The sequence below is a fragment of the Colossoma macropomum genome, unplaced genomic scaffold (assembly GCF_904425465.1).
Source record: "Colossoma macropomum unplaced genomic scaffold, Colossoma_macropomum, whole genome shotgun sequence".
NCBI lineage: Eukaryota > Metazoa > Chordata > Actinopteri > Characiformes > Serrasalmidae > Colossoma > Colossoma macropomum.
Genome location: NW_023494801.1, coordinates 21,689,988 through 21,715,618, shown reverse-complemented (window position 1 = coordinate 21,715,618; position 25,631 = coordinate 21,689,988). Strand labels below are relative to the sequence as shown.

At 39.2% G+C, this 25,631-nt stretch overlaps 2 protein-coding genes across 5 annotated transcripts in view; one reads left to right on the top strand and one right to left on the bottom strand.

Annotated features, from left to right (window-relative positions):
• Positions 1-1,574, bottom strand: part of cep112 (centrosomal protein 112) — a 196,246-nt gene extending 194,672 nt beyond the window's left edge. For all 3 annotated transcript variants that reach the window (XM_036589491.1, XM_036589492.1, XM_036589493.1), the window contains exons 1-2: positions 1,485-1,574; positions 809-914 (exon numbers count right to left, since the gene is read on the bottom strand). In XM_036589491.1, the coding sequence (XP_036445384.1) occupies positions 809-908 (100 nt within the window). In that variant the 5' untranslated portion in view covers positions 909-914; positions 1,485-1,574. The remainder of the gene's footprint in view (positions 1-808; positions 915-1,484) is intronic.
• A 2,552-nt stretch (positions 1,575-4,126) lies between these two features.
• Positions 4,127-25,631, top strand: part of si:ch73-374l24.1 (protein kinase C alpha type) — a 238,113-nt gene continuing 216,608 nt past the window's right edge. The window contains exons 1-2 of one of the 2 annotated variants that reach the window (XM_036589207.1): positions 4,127-4,403; positions 8,698-8,729. In XM_036589207.1, coding sequence (XP_036445100.1) covers positions 4,237-4,403; positions 8,698-8,729 — 199 coding nt within the window. In that variant the 5' untranslated portion in view covers positions 4,127-4,236. The remainder of the gene's footprint in view (positions 4,404-8,697; positions 8,730-25,631) is intronic. The other variant, XM_036589208.1, reaches the window with a different exon arrangement.

The following is a 25,631-nucleotide window of genomic DNA, read 5'->3' as shown; positions in this document are numbered from 1 at the left end:
CTGAATTTTTCCAACTTTATGCAGAACAAAACGGAAAAAAGTATCATAAATGCCTTAATGTCACTTATTATACCCTGCACCACCCATCCCACCCCTCTTCACCTGGATATTTTTGGTTGGTGGACTATTCCCAGTCCAGCAGTGGCACTGAGGTGTTTTAAAACTCCAGCAGCACTGCTGTGTCTGATCCACTCGTACCAGCACAGCACACACTAACACACCACCACCACGTCAGTGTTACTGAAGTGCTGAGAATGATTCACCACCCAAATAATACCAGCTCTCTGGTGGTCCTGACCATTGAAGAACAGGGTATAAGGAGACTAAGAATGTATGCAGAGAAACAGGTGGACTACAGTCTGTAATTGTAGAACTATATGGTAATAGAAGCTGATAAAATGGACAATGAGTGCAGAAACAAGAAGGTTTAATGTTATGGCTGATCGGTGTACAGTGCACAAGGTAAGCCATAACACTATGGATTGTACACCCAAATAGCATGCTAAATGTTAAATATGGAGCTGCACAAAATATGTCTGAATATAAAAGGTTTTCTTTTAGACATATAATGGACTACTTGGGTGTAGAAGCTGTTAAATCATTACTTACAATCTGCAGTCCATGTGGAGTAGGGAGCAAGCTGAGGTTCAGCCATTCTAATAGACATTAGCTTCAATGCAAACTTGGCTTGGCCAACTGACTACATTTAGGGTAACGGGAAGATTGTGTCTCAGAACGAAATTATGGTTAGGGTGTGCAGACCATTTACAGAACCAACCTCAAACAACTGTTTTCCAGCAGAACTAACCTGTTTTATGGGGAAGCTTGAGAACGTAGGGTTTCATGTCAACCAGATAGTGATCAAATTCAGAGTCCAGTCTCTCCAAAGAGTCGTCGTCGTTATTCATGATGCCCTGAAAATCGAGAAAGAGCAGAACATTGTTTCTTCGAGAAGTTCAAAACATCCTACATATAACGTTATTTTTGTCGACAGTAAAACAGCTAACGTTAAACAGAAAGCATTCACATATAATTAAACATTAATAACAAACGAAGCTGAAGTCGGCTTCTTGTACGAATTTCCCGTTCCACCTTAACCAGTGCAGCAGCTACATTAACTGCTGCACCATTTAAGGTGGAACGAAAAATTCTGGCGAAGATGCTGGCGAATAAGAAGCCAACTTCAGCCTTGTTGTTATTTAACGTCAGCTAGTTATACTCCTAAATGTCACATATGATTCGTGGACAGACTTTAATTCAGTCACGAGGTGTATGTTTGCCTTGCAATTTGAAACAGCTCGTGTATTTTAAAGTTAGCTGGAATTAGCTATACGCGTTAACAGCTCGGCGGCGCCCGATGTAAAATCTCATGCACTAAACTTTCAGTGACAGTTAACTAAATAAAGTCCAAGCCGGACATTTAAATAAAACCACCAACGATATACCAGCACTAAACTCTTCATTTAAGAGATGCTTAGCCGTACCAAACTGAGTGTAACTGAGAAACGCCAACTTTTTTATAAATCAGTGCACCAAACGTTTTCAAACTAAAGGTTCCGTGAAGTCAAATGCAGTATCCTTCTTTAAACATGGCCGCGGGGCAAACACTGTTTAAAATAAAAGTCCCACACTAATAAATGTCGTGTGAACGTTGTCGTAGCTAAAGAGCGAAAGAAAAGTATTTCAACAGCACAAGCATAATGCATATATAACGCAGTTTAACAGAGAAACGGAGCACTACTTTTATATAACAGTTTTATAAACAGTAGTGTTCAGCTCTAATCTGATTAATCTGAGCAGTATTTTTTGGAATAAATGCAAATCAACAAATGTACAAAACAGTACATTGAAATGAAGGCGATCTAAGTTAACAATTTCCAGACATCTTCACGTGGAAACCCAGTATTTACAGTTAACGTTACTATGCAGCACTTTAATGAATACCCTAATTCGCTAAATTAAATAAAGTGCTGGAAATGAATCTCAGGAAGAGTTTGTTTAACTTACTCTTCCACTAGTTTATTTGCTGCAGCAGGTATGTTGAGAGCAGGGAAACACTTAATGTGGATGGTAATCCAGGGCCACGATTGACTATGACGGATGTCTTTTGGGGCTTTATATTTGAAACGGGTTGTTTCATTTGCCTTCTATGGTTTCAGGCTTCATCCTGCTTCAGATAGCGGTTGGGTCTCCTAGCAACCGTACAGCGCCGACCGCGCGCGGGGAGCGAGCTGCTCCCGGATTGGTCCAGAGAGGATTCTGAGGACTCTGCTGTAAACACGGAAAACAAACAAACAAACAAACGCATGTGTGCAGATATTTAATTATCTCAGTTAGAGAATAGTGACACAATGGCAGCAGTAGTGGTTAGTTTATTCAATAGATGAATAGAAGCAGATAAACAGAAAAAATCGAATGAGTACAATGGATAAAATACACTTCAATACTATTAAAAGAAATCCAAAAAAGATTTAAAGAAAAAAATATACATTATTTTGTCTTTGATTTTATTTTTTTTTTCCTGAGAAAAAACATAAGCGCAGTATTTTGAAGCTTTTGGTCATTTTTTGGCACACTTAATAACGATAAAAAGGCCAAAACAATTGTAGATCAAAACCGAGTGTTTTAAGGGGTATTGAGGTCTAAAACAACCACTTAATATGATATTTATCATCTTATGTCATACGTAGCGCTGCATTGTATTTTTTTGGTCCATCAACGTTCTCTCACTACAATACCCAGCATGCATTACGCAAAGACGTCGCACAACCGTTGGGAATCTCCCTCACGGTGATGAACAAATGCATTGATGGGATACATTCAGCATTTCAGCAGAAACGCTGTCTGGCTTTCTTATGTATTAGCTAATAAAAATAAATAAATAAAACAGCCTGCACTCGTTTACCCACCCTAGAGCACTTGTAGTTTTTCAAAAGTTCTTTGCTCGTCCTAGACTTTAAACTTTTTGTCCAAAGTTTAACAGAGCAGGTATAGGCTACATTCAAAATCACATACGACCATATTAAATTGTACGTCAGAATAATAGACCACCATCAGTGAAGCGTTCATTATCTAGTTATGGTACAGGGCTGGTTTCCCAGACATGAATTGAGCCTAAATTGAAGCGTCAAAGGTGATTCACCGTTGGAAATACTATTCAGTCCATTTAAACTTAAAGGGGAACTTCACCTTTTAATCTACATAATTAAATGGTTGAGATATAACCAATCATTCAGAGTGGTTTGGTATGAAGGTTCGTTCTAGAGAAACTCACTGAGTCAGAACTGCTCACAGTGGTGGTGATAGGAACCAGACGTCTGAAGAGTTTAACGCCTCTGAAAGCTCCCTAACAGAAAATTGCTACATGAAATGGGTAGACTATGCTGCCTGATGTCTGAGACTTATGAGACTTTCTGAGACTGAGATTTATGATAGTTTTGTAATAAATGAATGTATTTTAATCCATTTATTTTAATCCCGTCATGGTGGAGGGATACATGCAGGGCACTGTGAGGTAAAATAGTCCCCAAAGAAATCTTATTTTTTCAGGTTTATGACTATTTTACCATCATCAACATGGCATACTAAAATTCAGAAGACGTGTAGTTTCACTGGTGGTTTTGGATAGTAATAAAATGGTTCTATATATGTTGTAGACATTGTGATTCCTTGTTCCTATCACCACCACTGTAAAGAAATCTGAGTCTGTAGGTTTCTCTATAATTAACAATTTCACATGAAACCACTCTGGATTACTCTGTTTACATCTCAAGGACTGAATTATTTAGAAATTTTGAAAAATTGATGGAATTGCCTTGTAATATGGGAGGCTTTAGTACAGCAGATTTAGCCGTTATGTCCTGTAAAACACGTCGAAATGTTTCCTCTCGTTTCGTAAACGCTCCTTTGTTTAAGAGGTGATTCGTGTGCTTTCATAGATACACATTACTTAAAATATAACAAATTAATAAAGGATTTGATCTTCCACAGAGCTGAGCTGTAATGTTTTATCTCTCCACGAGGTGGCGCTGCTCGCACTTGGTGGAGGACGCGCGCGCGCCTCAGCTAAAAGCGCACGCAGGTTCAGTGACGTCACGTCGAAGTGAGGGAGAAGCGCTCAGACGAAAAGAGGAGAAAAGCGAGAGAGAGAGAGAGGTAGAGAGAGGGAGGGAGAGTGAGGGAGACGGGAGCGGACACACTCGGAGTTCAGGCTGGGCGCTCCTGCTTCTTTCTGCCATGGCTGATCTCATCCACCTTCACGACTCTTCAGCCGCGCTCGCGAACCGCTTCGCCCGCAAAGGCGCGCTGCGGCAGAAGAACGTGCACGAGGTGAAGAACCACAAATTCATCGCGCGCTTCTTCAAGCAGCCCACCTTCTGCAGCCACTGCACAGACTTCATCTGGTAAGAGACAACTCGCTTCCAGACGCCCCTCTCTGTAAGAGAACAGCAGAAAGTTGGTCAGTTCTGTTTTCTTATGACTACAGGAGTAAACTTTATTCCGAAAACTCTTTTTTTGTGAGAAACCAAGCAAAATGTCGTTCGTCCATCACCATTTGACACAGTAACATCGCTGAAAGGAAACGCCAGACTTTACATATGAACATTTCAGTTGGTTGAATTTGGGCTCAGTGGTGAAAACAGGACGAGGCTGAAGTTGGCTTGTTATTCGCCAGCGTCTTTGTGCTTTGTGCTCGGACTCAGTCGCGCTTTAATGCTGTTAAATGTTAATTATATTAATGAAATGTCCTCTGGAGTGAATATACAAATCCGTTACTATGTCAGAAGAGCCGTTTCCGTCTCTTCTTTGTCAATATGTAGCAGTGAAGATGCCAAACTATGTAAATACATGTTGGTTTTTAACGGCCATAGTGCACTGTTAGAAATAAAGGTACTGTGCAGGTACCTTATTCGTTCATTAAGGTACAAACGATGTAAATGTACCCTCAAAAGTACCACAGTGGTTGTAAGGTCCAGTTGTGTACCTTAAATAAGTTGTTCCTAGAGGAAAAGTGCATATTTGTATCTTTTCATAACCTAATGTTACACAACAGAACAATGAAATAAAAAGCCTGGAGACGAGACGGGGTGTGTGAAGACAATACAACTTGGAAAATATCGTTTCAATTGATTATGGTACAGTTATGTTCCCTGACTAAGGGTACTGAGATGTACCCTTGAGGGTACCACCCCAGTGACAAGAGGGGAACTGCCCCAGTGACAGCGTAATACCTTTATTTCTGAGAGTGTATATGACACCCATCCTCTGTACTTGGATGTAGTGTTGTCACAATATCAGAAATTTGATTTCAATACCGACACCAAATCTAGTATGACAGTGCTCCATACCAAACGATACTTAAGTTAAAACCACTCATCCCTGTCTCAACACCAAATGTTTATGGCAACCCCCATTTCTGGAAAAGTTGGGATATTTTGTAAAATGCAAACAAGAATCTGGGATTTGTTAATTCTCTTGGACCTTTAGTACAAAACAGTATTGTTTTGGCTGAACAACATTATTTTGTGAATATAAAAGTTTTGACTTCAATGTCTGTATCACAGGGGCAAAATAAGAATGAAAAATGTATGTAATGTCCAAGTTACACCATTTAGAATAATTCCGCAGTAAGCAAGCAAATTGGTAACAGGTGAGGGTATCATGATTGGGTATAAAAGGAGCATCAACTAAGGTTTAGTCTTTACAAGCAAAGATGGGTTGTGGTTCACTACTTTGTGCCAAACTTTGTGAGAGAATTGTCAGACAGTTCAAAAATAATATTTCTCGACGCAGGATTGCAAAGAATGTGGGCCTTTCACCATCTACCTTACATGATATTGTGAAAAAATTCAGGGAATCCAGAGAAATCTCAGTCCATGCAGGGCAAGAGTGAAAACCACTGTTGAATATCTGTGACCTTTGAGCCTTCAGATGGCAATGCATGAGAAACAGTCATGCTACTATGTTAAATGTAACCACATGGGTTTGGGAGTACTTTTGAAAACCGTTGTCACTTAATAGTTCACCGCTTCAGCAAGAAATGCAATTTGAAACTCTATTGCACAAGGACAAAGCCATATATCAAGTCTGTGCAGAAACGCCACCGAGTTCTTTGGGCCCGAGCTCATCTAACATGTTATAAGATGTATATAAGAGATATATGCTGCCATCAAGATGACGTCTTTTTCCTAGGAAGTCCTTGGTTATTTCAGCAAGACAATGTCAGGCCTCATTCTGCACATTACACTACACTGTTGAGCAAGTCTTGTATCAAGCAAGTATGAGCAGACATTCCACTTCTAAAGCTGCCACAATTAGCATCTTCTGTTCCCAAACCGGTAAAAAGTGTAATTAAAAGGAAAGGTGATGCAACACACTGGTAAACATGCTTCTATCCCAACTTTTTTTTTTTGGTGTGTTGCAGGCATCAAATTCTAAATTTATTTATATTTACCTAATACAGTTATGTTGGTCAGTGAAAACATTGGAAATCTTTTTACTTTTTTGTTAAATGAAAGTTCAAGAAAATGAACAAATCAAAAATGTTTGTTTTTACTGCATTTTACTAAATGTCCCAATTTTCTGGAAATGCGGTTTGTAGATTGAACACAGAGAAAAGTCACTTTTTGTAGTCACATAAGGTAAAAATATGCCTCTTGAATTTAAGCCATTTTTTTATCATACAAAATTCTTCAAATTCAGGAAAATTACAGTGTCAACCCAGTCTTGCGTAAATAAAGAACTTAAAGTGCTTAAGATTAGTGTAACAATACGCTGGGCCCATTTGATTCCTGAAACTGGGTTCACAATTTAACATTCAAACACTTGTTTTAGTTGTTTGTGAACTTTAGTGCTTGAACTATGCAGCCGTATTTGATTTAATAATTAGTAGATTGCATATTCCCCACAATGCACTGTCACATGTCCACGATTAAGTACCCCATCCTTGTTCTGGAGATCTACCACTTTTCAGAGTTTAGCTCCAACCTTAATCTGTCACACCTGTTTCAGGTAAAGAAGGCCTTCAGGGACATCTGGATATTGTAGCCATCTGTGTTGGATCTGAACTCTACAGGGTGGTAGATGTCCAGAACCCCTGTCCGTAATCAAGTATTGAAAAAAGTACTTTGTTCAACTCTGCTTGGATTAGCCCCATGTGTTTTAACATATGAAGAGTTTCAGTACAGAATGCTGTATATCCATTTAACAGTTTGGGATATGAAGATTTTTTTGAAAAGAATACCAGCTGACATATGATAAAACATTATTTCTTTGTATATAATTAACCTTTTGTGCACTTCATCTCAATGTTCACCTCAGTTGCTTTAGTTTGAGTATGTTTCAGTAAGAAATATTTGGCCAAAGTCAAATTTTGGTGTTAGTCCACAGTGCAGTGCGGTTCCAGTTATAAGGTAGTTATACATTTGAACACAAAACTGTTTGTTCCCTATTTGAGTATCTGTGTTAATTTTTCATCACACAACAGAATCATGAAAGTAGCCGAGTTCTCTTTAGCTTGTTTGGTCACATGATTTCTCACAAATTAGACATCTACAGTAAGCAAAAATCCTTTTCTCTGTATTGGGTTTTATTTGAGAACTCTAGGCAGCGATTCTGGCTAGCTTCTGTTGTTTTTCTAAAATGGTGATCATCTGACTCCAGTGACTCTGTTTGAGGATTGCATTTGACATGTCAGTGGTTTGCACCATGACTGGCTCCACTCACAAGTTCCAGCTCAGCATATTTTGGGCCCCAGCAAGAAAGGAAACCAAATTCAACGCAGGTAATAACTAAGCAGTGGAAATAACAAGAAAATGTGTGATAACTGTAACTGTATTGAAATATATCGTACCACACTGTCTGGTGGAAAACAACTATTTGTGTGTGTTAATGTGTCTTTGATGATCTAACTTACATTTGTTAAGGGCTTATATTGTAGAAAAATGAATTTTTATTTTTTAAATAAAAGACTTTGATGAAGTTTATAAACATTACCAAAGTTTCAAAATGTACACGCTCCAGTGCATGAAGGCCATTTAGGAAACTAAGCTGCAAAAACAACCTGTTATGAATGAATTGTTTTTGTGGTGTCACGAGAACCAACACATTTTCATATATCTGCCTGTTCAGCCAGCGGCAGTTTAGCTCTGCCCATTTACGTGTTATAAGGGGTGTTTTATCTCAGACTGCTCTTTAAATGAGACACAGTACAAGACAGCCAATCAGAACAGAGCTTATTCACATCTTAGTCTTAAAGGCATGGTAACAAAATCGGTTGTTTTGGTTTTAACGGACAAATAGAGGATGGAAAATGATCATGTAAAAGTGTTTGTAAAAATAAAAAAACAAAAAACACCCAGTTTGAACACTGGTGCATAAATTGTACACCCCTCCCCCTCCCAACACCTTTATTTGTAACGATGCACTTAGATGCCAAGTTTTACTTTCGATACTTTGTTCTGAGCACATATTGAAATTTGTGTCATGTGAAAATGAACTTTGACTGTTTTTGGTACATAAACCCACACACACATTACAAGTGGACCTGCAAATTGGTTGCAAATGATCTTGAGAACTATTAGGAACTCTGGGGCCAATTAGCACTGGGCAAATCTTGTGCGTGTATTCTAACACTACTTTGCTTTTCAATCCCTATTGCCACATCTCCTAAATTCTGTCTCTCTTTTACATCCACAGGGGATTTGGCAAGCAAGGATTCCAGTGCCAAGGTAGAGTATGTGTCCCTGTGTGTGTGTATGTGTGTGTGTGTGTGTGTGTGTGTATGTGTGTGTGTGTGTGTCACCTGAAACTGATATTCACTGGTAGCTCCTGTCCTACACTGCCATTAATATGTAGAGCTGAAGAGGCTGTGCTAATGAAACGTATTCCGCCTGCTGTGGACACTGCCGCCCCTGCTTTTATTGCCTTCCTGTAGTTATAGTGCTATTGTGCCATCATAGTAGATGAAGAGGTACAATGCATTAATTTGTTTAACCATCATGTCATATTAAGAGAATTTACTCCCTCTGTAATGTGGAAACTACTGTGCTTGCCAGGCCTTTGCTGCGCCTGCAGAGCTGCATGAGTAAAATGTTCAGATGTGTCACTGTTAGATGGATGGCTGCTTTAGACTTCGGTGAGAAATTGTAGTTAAAAGTCCAGCCATCAAGTCGAGTGCAAGGATAAACACGGAAAGTGGACTCTTCCTTGGGGATGATGGAGCCAGCGCTGCTTTTGCTTGAAGAGACAAATAGTGTCGTGTTCTTTCCCACCTACTGATGCCCAGAGAAAGCTTGAACTTGCTTGAACTTTGCGTTGATGCCTTGGTTGCGCTGTTGTCTCTAATTCGTTTAATGCGCTATTCAGAGCGGTCAAGAGGCGGTGCAATATGAAATGCTTGTGTATGTGTTCTTCTATACACCTTCGGGCTGCAAGTTATGGGCAAAATGTTAGTATAGTCTTATATATTTGCATACTGCAGTTGTGGTACACTTTGCAATATATTAAGGCACATTAGTGAATCATGTGACACATTTTTCCCCAATTTTTTCAGGTCTTTTGAATGTGAAGTCATTCAGAGTGGTTTGATGTCCAGTGGTTTACTGTAGAGAAAGATTCTTCTTCGGATTTCTTTACAAGGGCTGTGTTAGGAACCAGGAGTTGCAATGTCTACAGTGCAAATAGAGTTCATTTATTTACCAGCCAAACTGACCAGTGAACCTACGCCTGTCTACTGAGGTTTTATATACAACATTAATAATGATAAAACAGCAGTAAAGCTGAAATAATAAGTTGTCTTTGGGGACTATTTTGCCTTATGACGTTTGGCCTCTATATCTTCTATGAACTGTTTTTAAAAATATTTTTAAGCAACAAGTAGTGCGCAATATATTAGTAACCACTTTCATGGAGCTACTTCCAGTTAGGTAGCTTTTAGAGACATTTAAACTCTTCAGACATCTGGTTCCTGTCACCACCACTATAAATAATTCTGACTACTTCAGTTTCTCTAGAATTGAGCATTTCACATCAAACCACTCTGAAAGACTAATTTCATGGCATTGTTGTAATTATGCAGAAATTTCAAAAACACTGCCTGCATTATTTTGACTGAGTACTGTCTTGAATAACTGGAAAGCTGTTAAGCAGTTAGATTGCTCTGTCGATGGCAATGGTCTTGCTTTGCTTGGTCATTGCAGGCAGGTTTTGGATGTACTTCGCTGAGAAGCATCCACACTTTGAATGGGTGACACAAATGAAGAAACACTGTATCAAATTACTCAATGCTTAGTGTATTTTGCTCATAATAATCACATTTGGGCACAAGCAGGAGGAAAAGGGCTGCGTTTGCATACTCACCTAGTGACAGATGGCAAAGATATCAATGTTTGTTAATCCCCAATCAGCTGATCTCCTCTCAACAGGACATTTTTTGTAAGAGATGAAGCCATGAGTGCGTGCGAGAGAATGTGTCTGTTTTCCTTTTTTCTGCGTGTGTTTGCTTCCACACATGCCATCTACATTAAAACTGCTCCACCAGCAACCGCGTATAAGCTTAGACTTTCTTATAAACTTGAATCTTATGAACTACACATTTGTAGACACGTTCAAATATTCTGTCTCTATCCCAGAAACTTTGGACTCAGTCCCTTTCATGAACCCAACACCATTTGGCCCCAGTCCACATTAGAGTGCATCACAGAGGGCACTTGATCCTCAGTCAGTCTGTGAATGGCCATCAGGGTGAAGGTTAGAGTGGTTAAAATGCCTCTTTCGCAAGCTTCTCTCAGCATACCACACACAGTGTTTTTGGTGCATTGGCATCCCCAGTGGTGATAAATCCGTATTTTATGTAGCTGGTATCATATTTTAGACTGAATTTTACTTTTTCGTCTTGATACCATTTTCGTTTTTGTCTTAGATGGGTTTTTACTGGGTTTGCAGCTGCAGTAACAATGATCTCAGTACCTTTATTTTTACTTCATTACTTAATACAAAAGTATTATAAATGGTACTTTCAAAAAACATATCAGATCAGTGTAGAGCAGGGGTCACCGGTCTTATCCACAAAGGGCCGGTGGGCTGCAGATTTTCATTTTAACCAAGCAGGAGCTCACCTAACTTATTAAAGTTGAATCAGGTGTGCTTCTGCTTGACTGGAATAAAAATCTGCAGCCAAATCAGCCCTTTGTGGGTAAGAATGTTGACCCCTGGTTTAGAGAGTGTCACACTCTGCACATAGTAAAAATGAAGTGTTTTTACTGCAGCGTTCTGAGGTTATTGGCGGCCAAGCATGTCTTGGGTTTTACTCACTGTGGTGTTCCATTGTTGGTCATGCCAATACTGATTGTACCTGGTATTTGCAGATAGGGATTGGGAACCAGGAAATTTGGTTGGGACAAGGTGGTTATAGTCATTACACGTGCCCTGCTTCGGGGTCACCCATCAGCCAGCCCACTCACCACCCCCTTCCACCACTTTATTCTAAGCCTTCTAGCAAAAACCTAACATGTCCACTTTCACATTCCCAGAAGAGGACATGTAGAGTGGTAACAAGCCAGCATGATAGAATATAGAGTTAGGTAACGCCCCATCCGTATGCAGTGGTGCAGATGGTAGTGCTGATGGATGGTAGGCTGTGGGTGATGGGGAAGTGTGTGGTGGAGTGGGAGAGTTGTGGGGAGTGCCAGGCAGCAAGTGCATGTTCTTGGAAGCACTAGGGGACTGAAGAGAAGCAAGATGTTCAGCGGTCTGTAACAATGAATGGACTTCTCTGGGAACTTGGCAAGACTTTTGGAGGAGTTAGATAATGGCTTTTTGAGGTTTTTTTGCATATGTGAGTGATCTAGCAAATCAGTGATCGCAAAGTTCTCAGAAGACGTCTGTCATCTCCAAAACGTCTTAGACATCCAGTAAGAAAGAATTTCGACATTATAGGGTGTCCAACCACCAGCCATACGTGACATATGGAAAATATATATATCCACGAGCCATTTTCTGAGCAAAAACAGGTCAAACAAAGTGGGTCGTTCTGACATGGATCAAATGGCTCACTGACCTTTGGCTCCTCGCGGTCACCTCTGCACTGATGCCTGTCTCCAGAACTGCTAATGAGGCTGGGCGTCAATGATCCATCTCCATCGGTAACACCTCAGACTGACCAGAGAACAACCTAATTAGGGCCCAGTCATTAGAGACAAGAGTGGTGGAGAAGCAGGGTGTGAAATATAAGTCTGGATCACACATCTTCTCGAAGTGTTGACATGAGTGCATGTAGGAGCAAGAGAGCACTTATTGGACCTTAAAGTAAAGCTGGGTGATACAGCAAAAAATCTTAACATTATGATGCTTCAAGACATTTTCACAATGCATGATGATGACAGTTTTTATAAAGTTTGCAGACGATTTGGAATAGACAAAAGACACCAGCTAACAGTAGTGCTGCATTTAAAAAAAGGATAATATTTTGACAATAGACAATATTTTGTTTTTTAATTATTCAACATTTCCAAAAAAAAAATGGACAAACATGAGAAAAATTATAAGATGTGTACAAATAAAAATGTAAAAAATGGCATAACAGGCTGCCACCCAATCAGCTAGGGGCAGACAATATGACAGAATTTATTGGAAATGTGATACGTTGCATCACATGACATTACAGTAGGCTTCTCTGAGGATATTGGGGACATTGTCAGTATTTAAAGAACATTGGACATTTTTGCATTGGACATTTGCTGGATGTTTGGCTTTCTCTCCAAAACTCCTCCTCCTCTTCTCTCTCCTGAAAGACAGAGAACAAACTACAGCTAAATACATTTTAGAAATATCTGGCCTTGAACATTTCACTGTCCACCTCCAAATATTTGACTGAACCTAATGTTTCAGAAACGCAGACCACCGATGCTGCATCATTCAGGAGTGAGAAATCATTTTTGGATGTTTATTTCATGAGCAGATGAAGAGAGTTTTGTTCCAGTCAGTCTGTAAAGAACTTCACAGCCCAGCTTGTTTGCTGAATTGTATTCTGTTCATTTGTGTCTAATTCCAGTTTGATTAGTTGTTCTGCTCTCACAGCTGCTGACCAGAAAGCTTCTTCTGAAACTGACCAGATGTGCTGCTGGTCAAACATTGTCTTATAGAAGTTACATAACGTATCCAGTTTGTATGAGGTAAATTAGAAACATGCTATTAGTTAGCTGCAAAGCACTCATTACTTAGCAGCCAGTGATCAATGGAAGGATACAGTAGTAGTACAACAAAAAAAACAAACAAAAGTGCTGTTATTTGTGTAGCTGGAACACTTTGCAACCAGTCAGACAGTGCAGTCAGAACTAACTGTTGTATATTGCAGCTTAAGCATTTACCGTACACTTGTGGTTGTTGTTGTTTACTGGATCTCTATAATTGGTGTTAATCAGCCATTTTATGATATGTGCAGTTGTTGAATGTTTTAGAAATACTGACAATACTCATTATATATTCAGAAAATTCTGTTGTGACTTTATTTATCACAGTGTTCACAATATATTGCCGTATTGGCTACTTTTATTGTAAAACCCTCAAAATGAAATGGAGAATCTGTGAATGTTATGAAAATGGTAAGGGTTGTGTTTGCTCACCTCTGAAAACCACATTTTCTGAGAGGAAGAGAGCAAGAGAGAGAGTGCTTGGGCAGTAGCTGATGAGCAAATGAACTAGTTCAGTGACAGTTCAACGTAGCATGTGGCAGTTTAACCATTTGCATTAAAGATAAAGTATTTTAAGTGACCCTTTCTATGAAGATGGTAAACTTTTCATAATTATTTAATGTATTAATAGAATTTCTTAATCATTGATATTTACTAAAATGTGCTGTAGTTAAACTATGAAGCCAATTACTTGTAACTCTTGCCCGGTTTTGTTATGAACAGTGCTGCGAGTTCTCTACAGCAGGTCTTATTTACTGTAATTTTAGAAGCGAACTGGGGTAGACATTCATCTTCACTGTACAGCCTCTTTATTATACTGTCAGGAACACACATGACCCACATGAAGTACAGAGCAGAGAACAAGGCCGGAGAGGGAGGAGGCAGAGAGAGAGAAAGATGTTCTGCAGAGCAGATCTGCTGTGAGTAATCTATGCAGCTGAAAATGTTTTGAATTCAACTTTTCCGCGGTACATTATCCTGAGCACTGTGCTTATGTGTGGAGTTCATTACAGTGGCGATTTTACAGTGAAGATCTGAATTAGGAATGTACATTCTGACTTATTTTGATATCTGAATGTTTGTAAGAGTTATTGAATAGATATTCAGTTAACTGCAAGGGGGAAGAATATGATTTTACCCTGTTATCAATATCCAATACACAAACATGGTCAACTGGTGCTAACAGGCTAAAACATTCACTAGCACTCACAGCTCAACAGCAGTTGCTTTCATCTGGATTACTGACAGCCAGATAGCTTATTCTAACCTTTTGGAAGAAGAAAGAGTCAAGTTATGGGTCTTTGAGCTCACAAGTACACTAAATCTTGAACAAATATGATTTCAGTTAAGAGGCAGAGGCCACGATTTTGATCAAATCTGGCTTCCTTTATCAAATATATTGAGACTGTACAAAGATGTGCTGGGAAGGCCCAGTGGGGATTTGCTTTCCTGTTAAATCTTCCTCATTTATCAGTCCTTCTTTTCATTGTTATACTGAGCAGGCAAGGGGGTTGTGGGTTGGGTGGGTGTGATAGTTTATTGTCTTGTTATGCAGAAAATCCAAGGGAAATCTTTTGGTCACTGTGCTTAAGGAATGGAGGCTGCCCCTTCAGCTAATAAGCTAACGTTAAGGCTCGAACTGCCCAGTGCAGCAGTGGTGATAACTTGTAGTCTTCGACACAACATTTTTTCCCTCTGTGGATGATGAGCCAAGATGTTAGTTCATCTAGGTAACATTTGAGACGAGAAAATACATTTTCATAATGGTGATTAATGGCGCTACCTCCGCCATCTCAGCCACATCTTTAACAATGCAGGAAAAAGGGGACACGTGATTTGTTGTAGCAAAGTATAATATATGTTTACTTAATATTTACAATTATCATATTTACTTAATGTTAAATGTGATTATGATATCATTAAAATGATATTTACTTAAACTCACCTTACTTAAATACATGGTTTTTAGCCCGAACCTACTAAGTCTGCACTCACCAGTGTGTAGAAATCAGCCTGGGCTTGATTTATGGTTCATTCAATCATTAGAGCTTTTATTTTACATCCATTGATGCTGAGAAATGGCATTTTGTGGATATATAAAATGCTTATAAACAGTTTATGAAATTATGTTTGATGTGTAATTTTGTTTGATTAGTTGTCAGGACTAATCGTTAATGGTGATGTATTTAAAGATAACCGTTGTCACTATTCACTTGTATTTGTTTATCTGGAACTTTGTAAGCAAGAAATCTGATGTAACTGAATCGCCACAAGTTTTAGTTGAGGCTTGTTCTAGAGCATCAGTTCCCTATGCGGTGTTAATATTGGGCCGATACAAGCAGAACATACTGGCCGTTGTTAATAGAACAAATCCAGTCTGAATCTATAACAAGCGTAGCCTGAAATATCTCAGAATTGCTTGTAGCACAAATAAATTAGGTTACATGACAACACCAGGAGCCACTTGTAGCCTAATTATAACATAAGAACAATGAGAGACTAGATGCGTATTTTACTAGAATTACAACTCCTTTATTTTAAATAGTATAATTTCGCACATATTTGCATGAAAACATGCTGTGATTTTACAAACATGAAGTGTTTGCATTTAAAAATTTCAAAGCTTTGTAGTTTGAAAGAAATAAAATTATCGGATCAGTTTCAGTATCAGCTGACATAAAGCTCATCAGTGCCAAAGTGTAGGATTCCCTCAGCTTCTGTTTAAGTGTGGATGGAAAAAAAGGTTTCTATACAATAACCAGTGGTCACAGCAACACGGGGTAAGGCTGATTTGCCCGGCGTCAGTAGGGGGGCCTTTGACAAAGCGAGATGGACGGCTCTTTCCGAGTGGGCACCGCTCTCTGCCCAAATTTGGTAGCGTTTTTGTCTTGGCCTGTGTTCTTGAAGGGTCCAGTGCTAACATGGCTGTCATTACTTCTGTAGCTCAGACTGCTCACTGTCAGTGGAGGAAAGCGTGCATTTGTCTGTTTTACAGTAGGCAGAGCATGAATCAGCCTTGCCTCCTTTTACTCTCTCTCTCTCTTTCTCACACACACACACACACACACACACACACACACACACACACACTGTTTTTTACTCCCCGCTGGCCTTTGAAGTCATGCACTCGGACCGAACTGGGCACTCCATCTGGAGAGCCTGCAGCTGAACAGCTAGTCACAGCCTGCCTTACGCTTGAGAGAGTGAGCTGGAGTAGGAAGATCTGGGGGTGTGGGGGGACAGAGCCTGTGAGAATCCAAAAATGTAATATATTGAAAATATATTCCTATGTATTGCATTTTCCTTTGGGGGTGGAGGGAATTCTGTAAAGATCTAGCCTGAAATAGCACACATTCACATTGTGAGATGTGATGTTGTTGGTTGTGTAGGTCGTCCAGTGGCATAGAAGAGTGTTTGAGTAGTTTGAGTACAATAACCTACTTTTAGATGCTCATCTTAAGTGAAGTGCTCCAGTTAATAACTTATTTTAAAACATATTCGCCTTGAAAGAAAAAATAGTGGATTTTTATTGGTGTCGGTATAGTTTCAATATCTGTGTTGGTGTGGGAAAAGAAAACAGCATATCGTATCATTCTGTGCTTTAACCTTTGATAATTTCAATTGCACTGATACCACTGTTTCACCTCTGACACCAATACCTGCTGATACGGAGTACCAATACCTAACTCTGTCTACTCTAGCAACTCAGAGGGTGCCTGTAAATCCTGACATTTATACCATTCGACTTTTTAATAACGATGTGCATAATTTTATAAGCTCAAATTTCAGAAAAAGTTAATGAATGACGTTCCAGTTACTTGAAGGAAAGGAAAAAAACATGAAAATGGGGCAAAATAAAAGGTACTTTGGCCAAAATAATAAAATATGTTTACTGTTCTAGGTGATAGCTCTGGTGTTAAGAGGCTAAAAAAATTAAAAGCACAAAAAAGTTAGCAGCAAGCAGAGGAATCCATTTGAGAAAACATGTTTCATTATTCAAAAAAAACTGAAGGAAATCTGTATCATTTGTGTTGGATAATTAACGGAGGCTGCCTCTTCTTTCTCAGTCACATCCTCAACAGAACGTCGTTGGCAGTGCTCATATTCAGGCACTCGTGTTTCAGAGTAGAACAGCATCATGTACATCAATACTCACAAATACAAACATTTTACAGCCTTGTTAAAATATAAAAGCAGTGTTTCACTGAATTATGGATCTGCATATTTTCTCTGTCTTTCTGTAATGAAACATAAGGAATACCCAAACAGTGAAGCTAGTCACCTTGGCACCTTGAACGGTTAACCGAGTACTCAAGTGCTCGTGCACATCCCTACTATTAAAATGGTATTTACTGGTTGAATAGCTTCACATTTAAAGGGTTTCAGAGCTGCGAGAAAGTTGCTGTTAATCTTTACATGCTTAGTTATCTACTGCAGCGCATGCAAGTGTCACTCAGTAGCATGAATACATGTCAGAAATTGCTTCATGGTATTGGTATTCTCTGTTGCCAATACTGATACTATATTTAGGTGGCAGTATCAGAGACAGTATGGACATGGTATCTGTACTAGTGCAGTGTTACTTTCGTTTCTTCATTTAACTACTTAAAGTCCAAAGCTTATTGCATCCAAAGCCTTATTATTCACTAATTACATTATCTACAATGAAAACTGTCTGAGAGTTTTTCTTATGTTATAGAGGTGTATAATAAAAGTTTGGGCCACCGGCGGGTCCAGGATATTTAAATAATCTGACATTATGTCATTGTTGTGTCTGCCTGTGGGCGAATTGGACTGTGCATGCTAATTGGACTTAGGCAGAGATGGGCATGTTATCATATCAAAAACATGTGAATGTGAAGAATATATCTTGTTTTGTGTTTCTTTTGTATACAGGGTACTGAATGTTAGCCTATATTGTGTTTCCTCTTCTCACTGTTAAATTCCCTTTAGAACAAAGTGAATGAGGCCATGAATAAATTATTTACTTACTTATTTGACCCATTTCACATTCATAAACTTTTGTATTGATTTAAAAAGAATTTTCATTGAGTTGTTGATTAAACTGTAACTATTTGTGTGCTTTCCTGCGTTCAGTCCACCAAGCATTGGATGCTTAGGCGATAACGTGTTCTTGCCATAGTATTGTTTTTTATCTTGTGCATTGTGAGGATACATTTGGTGTTGGTATAGTGACAACATCAGTACTTTGTGCCTGGAGCTGGCAGGCCGGAATAAACAGTTTGACAGCCACAGATAGGCATGGCTGGTGAGGGGAGAAGGAGAACAGGAGGGAATGTTTTGTCTGAAAGCGAGCAGAGGCAGTGAGCAGTACAGGGATCATTCTACAACCTCCCGTCAGAGCCACCTGGATGAAGCTAGTTTTTTGGGGTTTTTGTTTTTGTGTGTGTGTGTGTGTGTGTGTGTGTGTGTGTGTGTGTGTGTGTTTCATAGATTCTTGACTATTTGAATAGTAACACAGTATCCTGTATATTTACCAATGCACTGAAATCAGTCATAGTGCTACAGGGAGATTCACTCGAAAGAGGCCCCGAATATTCTTTAATAACTCTCGCTAGGACGAATCAATCTGAACGAAACAACATGCAATGTGCTCCTCAGTATATGGGGTTTCGAACAAGCCGGGATAGCCCCTGCGTCGGGGGGATGAGCTAGGTACCGGACAGCCGTTAACCTCTGTTTGCAACTTCCGGGTGCATACCCCCGTACCTCTTCATGTGTCTGGCAGAAAACGGAGATCACTTCCGGCATCGCGTGTAATGCAACCGTGAATCTCCCTGTAGTGCAGTACTTTTTGTTACCTTCTTAAAATGCACCTCATTGCCACAGTTCAGTTCAGTTTCTCCACAGTTCAATCGATGAGGTCTGTATAAAGTCATTCGGAGTTGTTTGACGCAAAGTGGTTCATTGTGAAGAAACTTACCAGCTCAGATTTCTTTATAGTGATAGGAACTAGAAGTTGCGATGTCTATACTGTGGATGTGCTCTTTTACCATGAATGGTAATGGAATTTTTAAAAGTACGTTTTAGGCCAAAACTTTATTTAAAAAATATATATATTGTAAAATCATGTCTCAGGTGTCAAGCAGCATATTCATTTCGCGTAATAACTTTCTGAGAGGGAGCTTTTAGAGGCATTCAATTCTTCAGATGACTGGTTCCTATCACCACCACTGTGAACATTTCTGACTCGGTAAGTTTCTCTAAAACGGAGCATTTGACGTCAAACCGCACTAAATGACTTTGTTTACATCTTAACCATTTAATCATGCAGAAATTCTGAAACATCTGTGGAATCAGAACTGAACTGGTCTTAATATAACCAACACCTGACCCATTAAAATATGCCTGGACCAAATTGGGACATACATAATATTTTATTCATATGGAAATAATGTACACCTAAATTCAGTGCATTAATTGTTTCTCTGTATGGAACATTAAATGGGGACTACTCACTGACTCATTAACATCTTTGCTGCAGCTTTGGTTGATAAACCAAATTTATTTTGTTCCGTCGACTGAGTTACTGACTAATTATGAAGCAATTTTCAACTTGAAATCTCCATTAAAAAATGAAGTACGTGGATGACTCATTTTTGAATAGAACAGTACATTTTAGTTGCCTACATGGTCAGAGCACACAGAAATGCCAGTGACTCGTCAGAGTGCCCCGAAAACACTCAGTTGAACCATCTGAGTTTGGTTAACATGCTGCCAGCACACACAGTGGAAAGCTCTGTTGTTCGGTAGAGTGCTTGAGTAGGACACAGCCTGCATACCACTAAATGGATCACATTAAATGCAGCCTTTAGGGATTTGCTCATTGCATTGCAAATTATGATAGTGAGTAATATTTGGTTTATCATCCAGTCCCAATCCCACGTAAGATGTGCAGATTGACACCGAATCAACCAGTTTTTGCCTGGGGTGAAGATATTACCGCTTTACTCTGTCTTGCGTAACATATTGTGTGTGATACATTCAGAGACTTTGGCTTTGTCTCTTTTACCTCATCACACTCTGAGCCCACAGTAGTTAAGATGTGTGGATGTTGGGAAGGGATGCGCAAGGATCATTGTCTGCAAAAATATCGTCATTGGATAGATGTTTAGATTTGATCTTCCAAACCAATATTTAGGTTACATTTGACTGTTGCATCAAATGTCTGCATGTTATAACCCTGTCAAAATACATGTTATATTTTTTAAAAGTGCTTATCTAGGTACATGTTGTCAAATTTTGTCATTTTACAAATGTTTGGTTATTTATCCACATCAGCCAGTAAATATTGAATATTGTCCCACATTTCTCGTATCAGTGCATTCCTAATGTTGGGAAAAGTAAGATGGATCAGCATGTGGAATTGGAGTGTTCTGTGTGCTCCTGTGTCTTGGGTCACTGTATTAAAGAAGCACAGTGTTTCCCTTATGGCTGGATGCACTGCAGTGTGTTTCTGCAAGCACTTTTAGAATGTTATTCAGGTCATTAATGACCTATTACTGATTTATTTAGGAAAAAGATTATTGAAATGTGCAGTAAGTTCATAGTCATATGTTTCCTTCACGGAACATTTTTTTCTACATTTTAACAAAATAGTTTGTTACATAAACACATTAAACATGCGAACGTGTTTAAATTTGTTAGATGATGCTCTGTTTAAACCAAATGCAGCCAGAGTGTTGCGAAATCATGTTGGAGAAGAGTACACATTTAAAAATGAAGGTGCCAAAAAGAGTTCTTTGCATGATCCCATAGAAGAATCTCTTTTCTTTTTTTGATTCCATAAAGAACCTCTCAAAGATTTTTTTCTTTTTTTTTTTTTTTGAAATCAGATTGAGAGTGTTAGGGCTATATGATTTTGGGAAAATATCTAATTGCTATTGTTCTAACCTATATTTGACAGTGATTTGAATTGCAATTATTTATTTGTAAGTTAGTTGTGGTTGTGTTTTTGTGTACGCAGCACATGGGTGTTTGGATGCCTCTGATTCTGACTGGCCTGACTCTTCCACAGACGATTCACAAGCTCTGTGTTGCTGGGTTAAATTTCCCCACATAAAACTTATGGCAACATTGCTGATAATATAGGTTATAATAAAAACCATTGCTGCTCTTGTGATTTAAAAATTGCATTCTTTCAGATTATGATTTTGATATAAAAACAATTCATTTTTCAGCCCTAGTGAGTCTGAAGAAACTTTGTAAGGTTTAAAGATTCTCCACATTTTGTGAAGATCTCAGGAAGAACTCTTAAACTACTATAGAACTTTCCACATTATATGACGGTTATTTAAACTTTTAAATCTGTGTTTCTCAAGCCAGTGCTCAGGGACTCCTGGACCGTCCACATTTTAGCTGTATTCTTATGTTGTAAGCTCAGTTGGAGGAAGAAATGTGGACTGTCTGGGGTTCCCTGAGGACCACTTGGAGAATCACTGCTTTAAAAGGTACTTCACACTCACACATCTGTTTTTCAAGCATGGTTCTTTAGGGAACCAAGGACCCTTTTTAGGCACCTTTTTTGCCTTGCCTTTAATAAGTGAAGGGCCTCGGAATCACTCTTCCAATGACATTCACCTACCCTCAAACCTCTCTGCTTCCCTACAAGCTGTCCTGCTTCTAAAACTAATACAGTTACACAATATAGCTGTTAAGAGAAGTTTTATGCGTGGAAACACTTGTGACACTGTCGCTGGAAAGGCCATCTGTTTGGGTCCATCTCAGGTGTTGTTTAGACTAAAGTAAAGATGGTCTGGTTGGCTGGCTGTCATGTTGGCTAGCTCTCACTCTCTTTCTCTCTCTCTCTCTCTCTCTCACTCTCTCTCTGTCTCTGTGTCTCTGTGTCTCTGATGAGCGCCATGCTAATGAGTCTCACCTGCCCCCCCTCCTCCTCCACCACCAGCCTCCGCTCTGTGGCCCCTGCCAAAACCCCGCGCCTCTCTCCGTCACCCTGCCTGCTCTCTTTGATCTGATCTTCTGCATCCATCTCCTGTTCCACATGGAGCACGATTCACCCAAAGAGTGCCAGCGCAAAAAACAGTATTGCAAAATTTGTCTTGGCTTTAAAGCAACATTTTGGAAAAAAAATGTAATTTACTGTATTTTCCCTCCATCCCAAAATATAGTCCATCAGCCAAGACATGTTTGGTGTCCGAAATGTGCTGTATACTGGAGCTTTGAAACTACATAGCTAAGAAGTAATGGAGGCTTATGATCTCTAATTAACAAATTGCATGTCTAAATCATCACACACTTGCTTCAAACTGCATTAAGCTGAAAAGTAATCTCAAATGGCATTTCTTATGGGGTTTCTGACACTGTTTGACATACTGATGTCTACAGAAATGGTAAAAATGTGTCACATAGATGAGAACAGTAGTAGCAGCTGAATCGAATCCTGAATTTTCAGATTTTGGAGCAAATTTTAGGCATCAAACATTTCAACATTTAGGGAAAATGGAAAATTGTGTATATTAGGCTTTGGAATCATATAGATTGGTTGGCGACAGACATACGCTTAGATTTTATGGATATTTCAAGCTGATATTTGCCATATTAATGGCACTCTGGAAGAGAAAAAGGCTATGTATTAATTTTACCGCATTTGCAACCCTGTAGAAGCACATTTTATATTTCTCTGAATGCTAGTCCGGGTGCAATTGTAGCCCCAATCTTTACATTAGTAAATGTTCATGTATTAGCATCTGAGCATCGACCCACAGTTCTCATATCGGTGCATCCCTAGTGTAAATTTTATAATTTTATTTTTTTACCAAACTATCACATAAATGCGTAGGTGTTTTCTCTAGCCATCTCGAGGTCATTAGCGACTTGGAACTGCCATGACAGTATAAACCTGTGGTCAAACCAGACTGTTGCCCTGCTGTTTTTTTTCGCTGGAATGGAGCAAAACCAGGCCAAAATGTGCAGTATAGGTGTGATATTGTTAACCTTAGCTGATAAACTAGTTTGTTGTTCTTGTAACTGTGATCTAATGGCATTATGTTGACTGAGTGGCAGTTGCTCCATTTAATTTTTTTTTTTTTTAGAAAGAAAACATCACAGCTCATCATTTTTTATTGGCTCACTCACTCAAGTTCACCTAGATAAGGGATGCACAGCTCTGGTCAACTGGGGGCCAATGTCCAGCATAGTTTGGTGATTTCTCCAGCTCAGCCACCAGCTTGGTTCAACTCATCTGTTCATTGGCATGTTTAGAGGGTATATTTGATTAGGAGAATTACCAAACACTGCTGTACACTGGCCATCCAGGACTGTAGTTATGCACCCTTGACTTAGATCAGGGGTTGGCAACATGTGGCTCTGTTACTACCCTGTTGCGGCTCCACAGCACAATTAGATTTTTTAGGTAAAAGTAAAATAATCCTCTGTTGCAGTAAAATAAAGCTCTGCTGGTCATTCTAACACACTTTCTACAATATATAGTCTTAAACGCTGGAGTTTATGTATAACTGCTAATTCACCCTTTAACCATGAACGTTGGTATGCAGACTGCTGGTCACCATAGCAACGACAACAATCTTGCCCAGCTAGTTTAAATCTGCAACGAGAAACTGTCAAACACTAAAATGTCCCAAGCTGAAGTGAGTTTCTCGTTTGCCAGCTCCTTGTTCTAATTTTCCTGTTTCACCTTAAATGGTACAACAGTTACATTCTGGTGCCTCAGGCACCACTTAAGGTATAACAGGAAGATTTGAAGAAGAAACTGGCGAATGAAAAGCTCATTTCAGCCTCGTAAAAGTTGAACACTAAGAGACATTTTACAAGAAATGATTCCACTTTTGTGCAAAAGTTTCCTGCTGGAGATGTGAGAAAGGCAGTTATACACTGTCAGAAATAAAGGTTCTCTGCAGGTACATTTTTCATTCATCAAGGTACAAACAATGTAAATGTTCTCTTAAGGGTACAACAGTGGTTTTAAGGTCCAGTTGTGTACCTTAATTAAGTTTTTCCCAGGTGAAAAGAATTAATACTTTATTAAAACATTAGGTTTTCATAACCTAATATTTTAAAACAGAACAATAAATTAAAAAGCCTGGAGACAAGACGGGGTGTGTGGAGCCAATACAACTTAAAAAATCTAATTTCAATGGATTATTGTACAATTATGTTCCCTGACTAAAGGTACTGAGATGCACCCTTGAGGGTTCCCCCTCAGTAATAGGAGGGGTACTGCCCCAGTGACCGATTCATACCTTTATGTCTGAGAGTGTAGCTGAGCTAGAGCTTAAAGCAGAGCAAAGTAAGTCTACGTTTTCATTTATATTTTTAGCCTATACTACTGCATTAGCACATACTGAGACATATTTACAGCCAAGATAAAATGGACATAAAATGTTGTGGGTGCCAAAGTGGTTTGATTTTTGTTGAAAGGACAAAATGGCTCTTCTTAACATTTGGGTTGCCGACCACTGACTTAGATGAACTCAATGCAAAGCAAATCACGACCGTAAGTAAACTGCTTTTTCGTGTTTCTTTCCCATTGAAGTGAAATGACTTTTTTCACCTGGCATATTTTACTGACTATTTATTTTTCATGTTTAAGGGGTTAAACTGTGAACACACGATGTGTTTGGTCCTCTGTGGTGTGGCAGTGTAAGATACCACAATCCAAGACACTCTTTTTCCATTATTAGATCTGCGTCTCTGGAGGAAAATCCTGGGGAAATAGAAGCATTTGACGGTAGCAAACTCATATGTGTCCAAGTTCCTTGAGGAGCAATGACAGATGGGTTGATAGTGGCTGTCTCTTCAAGTCCTAATTGTAGTGTGGGAGGGGGAGCTGTCTGTGTTGTGTACAACAAGAGCGGAGCTCATTAACCAATCAGGAGGCAGAAGTGAGGGGGTGGTGGAATATGTGAGCCAGAGCTGTGATAGAGGCATGAAACAATAAAAATGTTACACAACTCCACGCTTAGCCCTCTTCCACTTCCGAGAAGTCATTCTGTCACGTCTACAACATCTCCCACTTCACGTGAAAACGTCTGATTAGTTTCGGTGCTGCAGATATAAAGTAACAGGTTGCCCATAAGCTAGCTCAGCCTCTCTTAGGCCTAAACAGTTAATTGTATTTCAGTTGTGATCACTTTTTTTGGCTTACTCAATTAATGAAGCATAATCAGCTATTGGTGAGCTTGGCTAAAGTTAGCTAATTGGCTAACATTAACTGTCAGTTTTCACTGGCTGCATTAAATCATATTACATTTGACAGGCTTGTGTGAGCATGTTGTAATTGCAGCTATGCTGACATAAGTCCTTACTATTTGGTTTCGTACTGTGGTGGTATGTATGTTTGTTTGTTTGTAGTCAGTGTAGTTTGTTTATGTGTGGCTTTTAAAATAGATGCGAAATGAATATAACATTTGAAAGGGGCTTATTGTGTAAATGTGAAAGAAT